Source organism: Ipomoea triloba, chromosome 10 (assembly GCF_003576645.1).
Source record: "Ipomoea triloba cultivar NCNSP0323 chromosome 10, ASM357664v1".
Taxonomy (NCBI): domain Eukaryota; kingdom Viridiplantae; phylum Streptophyta; class Magnoliopsida; order Solanales; family Convolvulaceae; genus Ipomoea; species Ipomoea triloba.
In genome coordinates, this window is record NC_044925.1 from 18,007,726 (window position 1) to 18,017,591 (window position 9,866).

General features: G+C 34.3%; 1 protein-coding gene across 2 annotated transcripts; it reads left to right on the top strand.

Moving 5' to 3' along the window:
• The first annotated feature begins 742 nt into the window (after window positions 1-742).
• On the top strand, window positions 743-4,055 carry LOC116031840 (psbP domain-containing protein 7, chloroplastic). Of its 2 annotated transcripts, none has more exons than XM_031274156.1 (3): window positions 743-1,200; window positions 2,208-2,364; window positions 3,653-4,055. In XM_031274156.1, exons 1-3 carry the CDS (start codon window positions 864-866, stop codon window positions 3,966-3,968), a joined length of 810 nt encoding a protein of 269 aa, XP_031130016.1. In that variant the 5' UTR covers window positions 743-863; the 3' UTR covers window positions 3,969-4,055. The 2 variants fall into 2 exon arrangements, with proteins under 2 accessions (XP_031130016.1, XP_031130015.1); XM_031274155.1 differs by having other exon boundaries at window positions 744-1,200; window positions 2,154-2,364.
• Window positions 4,056-9,866: the final 5,811 nt, after the last annotated feature.

Genomic DNA, 9,866 nt, shown 5'->3' on the forward strand with positions numbered 1-9,866 from the left:
AGTAAACCCTTATACAAACTGAAAGAAAATATGAAATAACAAATCTTCTTTAGTTTGCATAAGGGTTTACCGTGTTTTTTCAAGGCAATGGATGTGGGTTTTTCATTTGTGTTGAGGATATTATGCAAACATGGTTGTGCATAATGGAGATTTCAACCCACATTTACAGTACAAACATGGCTCGTATTGGAGAGTATAATTGCGATTCGATATTTTTAGAGAAGTTGAAGACGACCTTGAATTAGAAAAAACTATTGCAGTTACGTTTCTCATACACCTGCTCCTAGGGTTTCTATATAGAAGAAGAGAAATAGAATAACAATATAACATCCGAGAGAAGATTTCAACAAACCACAAGAACGAGTGAAGAAGAAAAGCAAATCGAAGAACAATATGGAGCTCCTAGGGTTTGTGGAATCAAGAAGAGAAATAGAATAAGAAAATGCCAAGCAGTTTGTTTTTAACACTCTAGAAGAAAGGAAAATGAAGGAAAATAAATAAACAGAATAAAAATTTCCATTAATCATCAAGGTTAACAATCAACTAGAAGGAAAGGGTGGAACCAACTTGAAAGCATTTGGGACGTTGAGTGGAGTAATTACAAGTTTTTTAGTCCAGTCGTCTGATTACACTTTCACATTACGTTCAGTGGTCAATTTAGCTATTCTTAAAATAAAAAAGTCATTTGTCTACTTATTTGGATAGGGTTATCACTTTTTAGTGGCATTGGGAACCTCTTATTCAAAGTGGCTAGTGGCTATAGGAACGCATCTATTTTGCAGACTCTTCTTTTACGGTTATACTACACGACTGCCTCGATATCACAACTTAATTGTTTGGATACATATTCTCAATTAATTATAATGCAATATCTTCTCAAAGCTACCACTGCAAGTGCTTCCCTATACCGGATCAAAATGACACAATCTTCCGGCGACAGGGACGAGAGAAGCCGGGAAGTGGCGGCGATGCGACCCGAGGGGTCTCCAGCCGACCAATTTGCGCCGCTAGCGTCGGTGTTTAGGCGGCGGCTTCTTACTGGTATCGGCACGGCTTCTCTGGTTGCGGTGGGTGCTAATTTTGGTGGAATCACGAGTTTCCTTCTCGGCGTCTCGCCGGAGAGCGCCCGGAGTCTCAAGCTTGATGTGCTTTATCCTATCGGAGGTTACAGTCGCTGCCTTGAAGCAAATGAAGGATTTGGTGAGTGAGTTCTTAATTGGGTAGTGAATTAATAATTTACATTGCATTGTGCCCTCATACTCTCATACGATTGATGAATAGCTTTTCCCAATTATTAAAAATGTATCAGAATTTAATTTTACAATTAAAATTAACACATTTTCAATAGTTGAGAACCATATTGAATTTGGTCAATTTTAAATTCAAAGACCAAATTTAGAACTTACCTGTTTTTAATATTTTTTTTAAATTTCAAAAGCTCAACTTAAATCAAGTTTTAGTTAAATTGAATATAAAGATTATAAATATAAAATGAGATATTATAATTTGCATTTTGATCAAATTCATCAGGGTTGTAGTCCAAAGACAATATTAATTGAAACAAATGGGATAAAAAGGACTAGTGTACAATAATACGAAGAATTATTTCTGCTTTTAATATTAATAATTTTTAGAAAATGTGATTGATTGTTCTCAAAAAAAATGATTGATTTTGAAGTTGTGGCTATTTGGTAAATAGCTGTTAGCTGATTGTGTTAGTGGGTTTGACTAATTGATAATATTAACTAATTGTAGAAATATGCTTGATAAATAGTTGTTAATTGATATCTGATTACATAAATATATTGTAGTGTTTTAGAGCAATAAATTATTATAAAAAACTAATTAATCAAATATACATATTGATTATTTATCCAAGTCAAATAGTTAATAGTGGTTAACAAGTCAAAAGTAGCTGATATACTAACTATTTTACCAAAAATGGTCGTTGTGTACTAAATGTGAAAAAGGAAATTAGAATAAAAATGAAATTAACGAAAAGGAAATTAGTATAAAAATGAAAGTTACTCTAATATTGAGTACTAGGTTAATTAATTAGCAATATATGTAACATAAACATATATAAAATAATATACTTCCAAATCCTTTTTGTTTTAAAGTTCTTTTTTTTTTCATGTTTTATGAAAATATAGAATTTTTGTATCCATCAAATTGGGTCGGAGATCAAACGTTGTTGTATCGAACAGCTGAGAAAGTAGAAAGATCCCTTGATCCACCGGCTTTGAATAGTGGCGAAAAACGTAGACGAAACGTGAATGAGCCTGTGGTTGCGTTTGGACCACCAGGGTCGAGTGGAGAGCTCAATGTTAGCGTTATTGTCTCACCCGTTCCAATTGATTTCTCGTAAGTATTACTGCAATTTCAATTTAATACTTATACTGATTATGAATTGAATAAAATGGATCTGGTCAGCACTTTCTCCGTTAATTGAACCAACCCTATACAAACATGGATTAATTTGAGTATGGTATGAATATAAAAGTTCCTTTTACACTTAGAGTACTCTACTGAGGACATCTCGTGATCTTAAAAAAAAATGAAATTTCACTTTAATTAATTCAAAGATAAGTTTATTACTTGAAGGGGAATATAAGTTACTAATAAATTGGGTAGAAATATTATGGCATTTTGATTTTTGGATGACGAGGTAAAGTCGTAGCCAATATCTGAAGGTGTGTATAGGTAAATTCCGTATTGGATGAAATAAAACCACAATCTGGTGTTGGTCTAATATTTGTTACTGTGTTTCTTTTTGGTAATTCTAAGAGTCGTATGAAACTATATTGCTTTGCATAACCTTCTTTTTAGAGAATTAATTTCATTTTTTCTTACATTTATAGGTGACAGTCCATCTTTAATTCTTTTTATCAGAATGTCTATATTTGGTTCTAGTATTATTGTGACATGACCATTTTTTGTTCTCTGTCAACAAAATCATTGAAATGTCGTTAAATACAAAAACATTTCAATCATTTTTATATAAAGTGAGTTGACCTCGTTATATTTTTATGTTTTATTTTTTTTAAAAAAAAAATCCATAATTGAAGATCGATGATTTTGTATTTAACGACATTAAAACTATTTTGTTGATAGAAGACCAAAAATAGTCATGCCACAATAATACTAGGATAAAATGTGGATGTTCTAATAAAAAGGATTAAAAGTGGACTAACACTTATAAATCTTTGACCAAAAAATGAATTAACTATTTCTTATAATACTATTTGTATCAAACCTTATATCATTTTGTTTCAAAAAAAAAAAAAAAAAAAACCTTAANAAAAAAAAAAAAAAAAAAAACCTTAAGTCATTTGATATTACATTGCCCAATTAACAATTAGTAAGCTAGTTAACTCATAAGTAATTAATTAATTCGAAAGATAATAATACGTGTTACAAGACACATCTAATAATACACTTTTTTTTTAATGAAATTAGGCATATATAAAAAGATGAACAATCAACTCATATATAAAGTTACAACTTACGAGCCTATCTGCTCAACCACAAAACCATTGGCCTACTCATAAATGTTATGTGCATTATTATATTACATCAAAATATTTAACCACTAGTGAGGAAAAAAAAAAAAAAAAAAGGACCAATGCAACAAGAATCTCATGATTCACAGGATAGAAGCATTTGGAGGAGCAAAAGAAGTAGGAGAAGCCATTGTGAAGACCATCACAAGCTCAACAAGCAAACGCCCACAAGTGAAGGGGACATTGATTCAATCAAACATAAGAGAAGATTCATTAATGAATGTAAAATACTACATACTAGAATTCCAAGTTGAGGGTTCTTCATTTCAAAGGCATAATGTTGCTGTGTGTTGTGCAAGGAGAGGAAGGTTGTACACTCTAAATGCCCAAGCCCCACAATCGCTATGGCCAATGGTCAAATCAGATTTATATAGGATTGCTGATTCTTTTGTTTTAACCTCTTAAGTAATACTCCGTACTTTTTGAAACAAAGTAATACTCCGTACTTGATCTCACTATATATCCCAATATAGCCATCTAGTTTGATTAAAAGGAAACTTGATTCCACTAATTTTATTATTTTACTTTTTATACTAATTAATTTAAGGCGAAAGTTGGTTGTCACCTCAAGTTCAAGTTGATCTTGCATGTGAATAAAGTGGTAAGAAATAATATTACGAAAATAATATTTCTAAAAAACAACAAGCACAAAAAGAATTTCTCAACAAAGGTAAGCTTGAGTCGTGTACTTTCTACACTGTCCTTAAGACCTTATTTGTGCGAAAGAGAGCCTCTATGTTATACAATTCACTAAACCTAATAAAGGCTCTTGTATAAATAGTGGTGCAAACCCACTTCCCAAACCAATGTGGGACAAATCCTTATTCTAAAGTTTTCCCACCATTTTTCCAACTCAAATGGGTCAACTTTGAGAACCAATTTCTCATTCACCCATTATCCGTTTTGTGCCTTACAATATATCAATCTGTTCGTCTAACAACGAAGAACCCGAATCCATTTTGACCCAACCCAAATTGAAAATGGATCCCACATATATTTGTATCACAAAATAGCCATTTAAATTGCCATTTTTATGCTATTTTTTCCAACATAAAGCAATGGATATTGGGAGAGACTAAGAATTCCTCCCATATAGCTTGGTATCATCAAATAAATTAGTGTCTTAATGTAAGCATTGGATATTAAAAACTTTCTAACTTGAATTAAAAATAAAAAATAAAAAATAAAAAAAGTTCTAGAGATAATTGTTAATTTGTATTGAATAGGAAAAATAAAATTATAAGATCTCGGTATCAAATAAATTAGTGTCTTGATGTAAGCCTGGGATATTAAAAACTTTCTAACTTGAATATTTAAATTAAAAAATAAAAGCTCTAGAGATAATTGTTAATTTGTATTGAATAGGAAAAATAAAATTATAAGATCTTGACATATACTCTGTACAATTTAATAAGATGTTAATAGATTCAACTTAATAATTGTAGTCAAGGGTTCTATTGTGTGCACTCGTGGTTCTATTGTGTGAGTTTTAGCTGAGTATGCTTTGTTGTTTTGCAAATCGGTGTGTTCGCAGTCTAGGGGTTGTTAGAGCAATGTGAGGCAAGACAATGGTTAGTATGCATTTGTATGGGCTGTTATGTTTTGTGTGCATTATACTGTTGCGGGGTTCCAGTGAAGTTGTAGTGCATTTTACAGTGTTTAGGTCCTCGGGGGGAGTTGCTATGGAGTGGTTGGTGTTTAGTGTGCATGTGTTTGGCATGTTGTGTGCTTGTAGAGGGGTGGGGGTCCGCGATGGGTAGGGGAAGGTATATGGGGTTTTGAGCTAGGGGGAAGATGGATAGTGTGTACTTATTTGTATTGTTGTGCGCATTTTAGGTTAATGTGTTTGTTGGTAGGGAGAGGCGGACGGGGTTCGATCTGGGAAAAGATGGATAGTGTGCACTTGTTTGTAATATTGTGTGTATTTCAGGTTGTTGTCTATTGGCATGTTTGCATGGTGGTTTGTTCACCTGCAATGGCCAAGGGAAGGCGAGAGGGGTTTGGGGCTGGGGAGAAAATTGACATAATGTGCACATGTTTGTATTATTGTCATGTTTGTATTGTTGTGTGCATTTTAGGAACATGTTTTGTTGGTATGTCATTTGATGGGTGCACCCGTTTGCGATGTTCTATTTATTTTAGTATTCTTAGGAAAAAAGTGAATGTGACAAAAACATCTCACTGTGGAAAAATGGATAAATAACACTGGATTAACATATTTCAATACTTTGGGTGTTTTTTAAGTGACTGTAACAACGCAATATACAAATGCACATAGATGAAACAATCAAACAACAATGAAATACATGTCCAAAAAGTGATAAAATGTACAAATAAATACATGTCATCGCATGTAGAATGCACACAAACAGCCACGTGAATACACACAATTGCAAATAGCCTATATGTGCACAATGCAAGTGCACGCATGGATAATAGTGTGCATTCGTCCAAAAATGTATATAAGAGTCAATGTTTGGTAAGATTCTAACTAGATAAAAATGTGTTGTGTAATTGCTTGTTGTGATTAGTGAGCTAATTTCCTTTTTGGTCCTAGACTTATAGTGACTGACAATTTTAGTCCTCCATAACAAAATTTGCCCATTTTGGACACTCTTATTGTGACAAGGACAATTTGGTCCTTCGTCTATAATCCTGTTAGTTGACCGTCTGAGAGAGGGATATTTTTGTCAATTCAACCTATTTCCTTCTCGCAACCTTCTAGATTGTCTTTCTCAATCCTTGCTTACAACGAATCGCCGGTGTTCCATGGGTTTGTAGAGGCACAAATCCACCACCCCCCCTGTCGTTGTCACCGTAGCAGTAGCATAAGCAACTAGAGGACTTCTTCGGTGGCGGCGTTGGTTCGCTATTCCGGACAGCTAGACGGAGACTCAAGACTCGTCGCTCACCCACATCTCCACCTCTACAGCGGCCTACTTTAACAACTAGCAAGATCTGCAATTCATACCTGGAATTCAAGCCTTCTCCACAAACTCTGGCTCCTAAGTCGATGACTCCACCTTCGTCCCTCGGACTCAGGCCATCGCCACCGCCAAGTTCACCGGCTATTCTATAGACTCAATGAACGCCCTCCCCTACTCTTAACGCCCCACCGAAGCTCTATCTCTCGTTGTCAACCCAACACTACCAAAATTGTCATTGTTTCCGTCGACTTCGACACCTCCAAGAAAATCCCCGACACCTTCAGACAACAAACCTAAGTCTACATAGGAACTCAAAATTGGACTCCAATCCTACAAGTCGAAGACCAAATGCGAAGGAAATCCAACCATTCGAAGACCTAATTCGTAGAGAAGACCCAATTCGCAGAGAAGAAAGTGAAACCCATTCAATTGAAACCCAATTTTAAGCAAACCCTACGCATTACGAATGGAGCAATGATGATGGATGTTGGCAATAAGATTACCTTTGATAGATTGATGGACGACGATGGTCACAGCTTGGTTTACGGTTGCACCATCGCAACAATTGATTTGCAATAGCAAGTTGGTTGATGGTTCGCAGCAGTAAGACGGTCATCACTCGTCAGTCGTCCACTTTGCCAAGCTGTCGTGCTAGAGTATTTGTCGCCAACCGTAGCTGGTCATCCAGTCGGAGTAAAGCTAGAGCTTGGGGATGATGAGAGAGTCGGAGCGTTGGAGTCACCTAGTCGGAGTGTCGGAGCTCGAAAAATGAAGACGATGAGAGAAATCAGAGAACCAGAGAAATTAATTAGGGATTTTAGATATATAATGTTTTCTTTATTATCAGATTAATTCTTTTTATTGAAATCAAGAACAAAACACGCATGGATATAATATTTAGAAACAAATAGGCAGAATTAACGCAAATACCCTCCTCTTAAACGGTCAACTAACAGGAATATAGACGAAGGATCAAAATTGTCCTTGTCACAATAAGAGTGTCCAAAATGTGGCAAACTTTTTTATGGAGGACAAAAATTGTCGAAACTACTATAAGTCTAAGACCAAAAAGGAAATTAACTCAATACATATTACTCCAAAACGCATATTTTTACAAATTTAAACTGGATCAAAAATAATAATGTTTATTTCTATTTAATAAATAAATATGACAAAAATAGTATAGGTTAAGGCCCAACTAATACATATTGAGAAATAAATAACCAAGCCTGATATTTAAATCTAGCCCATTAAATTATACCGTGCACCACGGTGCACATAGCAATGTGCACCACGTACGTAAACGACGTCGTTTTGAGCATTATAAACTAATCGTCCGTTTTTTTGGAAATCACGTTTCCCGGTTCGATCGGTGTCTGTATTTATGTTAATATTCTGTGTATTTCAGGCAATCATTCTGTGTATTCTAGGCAACCATTCTGTGTATTCTAGGCAACCGTCTGTGTATTCATGTTAGTAACACATGTTGTGATGTGTTTGTGCATTCGAATGTTTAGGAGGATGAATTCCGTGTATTTTGTGTCAATATTCTGTGTACTCATGTTATTAACACAGGTTGTGATATGTTTGTGCATTCGATTGTTATGAGGATGAATTATGTGTATTTTGTGTCAATATTCTGTGTATCCTGGGCAAACATTCTGCGTATTTTTGGCAAACGTTCTGTGTATTCTAGATAATGATTATGTGTATTATAGATAATGAATTTCCTGGAGTCATTCGCATCTGCGTCCACTAACATATGTGTATTTTGTGTCAATATTCTGTGTATTCTGGGCAAACATTCTGTGTATTCTAGGCAAACATTCTGTGTATTCTAGGCAAACGTTCTGTGTATTATAGATAATGATTATGTGTATTATAGATAATCAATTCCCTAGAGTCATTCGCGTCCGCGTCCACTAACATCAAAACGACGTCGTTTTACGTTCGTGGTGCACATTGCTATGTGCACCGTGGTGCAGGGTATAACGATTGTTTGCCACAAATTATACCATGGACCTGGGTCTACCTTGCATTGTAAACCCTCGTTCAAAAATAACCTTCAGATTTTGTATCTGTAGTGACATATGTTGTACCTGTAGTTGAAAGTTTCTATACATGTAGCTATCATATTATGTGTCAGCAATTATCAAGTTATTTGTTAACTGTAAGTACAAAAAGTTTTAATGAAAGGTACATAATTTGTGTATCAAGATTTAGAATACAATATGAACCATGGTACATGGTATAACGATTGGGGACTTGGAAGCAGTGACTGACAATGAAGATGGTAAATTCAGTGGATGGTGCCTGGTGGTTCTAATTTGTACCTGGAATTTCTTGAGTAGTGGAGTGCGGATCTGATTAGTTTTGTATTTAGGTGACAAAAGATAGATGGGTCACACTTGTGTGAGACCGTTTCACGGATCCTTATTCGTGAGACGGGTCGGATCGGATCAAAGTACCATGCAAATGTCATACTTATATGTGCAAATGTCATACTTATATGCTCAAATATAACACTAATCAAGAATACAATTTTTGTTATTTATAAGAGAAAAAGTAATACATTTTTCATAATAAGTAATGTTGACAAGTGCCCATTACTTATAAGAGCAAATATAATACTTTTGAGGAAAAATGTAATACTTTTAAATCGAAATGTAAAAGTATTGTATTTTCCCTTAAAAATATTACATTTACCCTTATAAGTAACAAAAATTTTATTCCTTATTAGTATTACATTTGAGCATATAAGTGTTACATGTGCATCTCTGACCCGTCTCATGGTGAGACGGTCTCACACAAGTTTTTGCCAAGATGGATTTGATATTAGTGAATTAGTAAACATCATTGTTTTACTCCACACTTCTATTCAACTTGGAGAGTGTAATAGCTTCAAACTGCTCCAAGATAATCTCGGTGAAGTCGAACCCTCTCTTTGAGGTTCGAGTGATGACTTTAAATTAAGTGATTTATCACTTGAGCTAGCCCAATAAAACAATACAAGGCTAGTTAGGATGTAATCAATAAAGAATAGAATAGAATTCATATTCAATTATTTTGTTCGTTGAAAGAATACGTTTCATAATTTTATTCCAATGTTCGGTTAATTAAAAAAAAATTGAAATAAATAATCATTTAGAAGAAAATAATTTTATGCTCTCGTGAATTCTTAAAATTCTGCAAAAGATTGCCAAATTGAAATAAATAATCATTTAGAAGAAAATAATTTTATGTTCTCGTGAATTCTTAAAATTCTGGAAAAGATTGCCTTTTCCTGGGAAAAAAAATTAGCTTAATCTTACTGTATCAACTAGCATGGAGAAAGAAAGGAAAAGAACCCTACTAAGAGTAGCGGATAAATTTAAAT

Bases quoted from the DNA above. Each gene is read 5' to 3' on its own strand.
- LOC116031840 (XM_031274155.1), top strand. From the start codon at position 864: ATGCAATATCTTCTCAAAGCTACCACTGCAAGTGCTTCCCTATACCGG. The intron at 1,201-2,153 runs GTGAGTGAGTTC...ATGAAAATATAG, and splicing joins TGAAGCAAATGAAGGATTTG to AATTTTTGTATCCATCAAAT. The intron at 2,365-3,652 runs GTAAGTATTACT...CATGATTCACAG, and splicing joins CCCGTTCCAATTGATTTCTC to GATAGAAGCATTTGGAGGAG.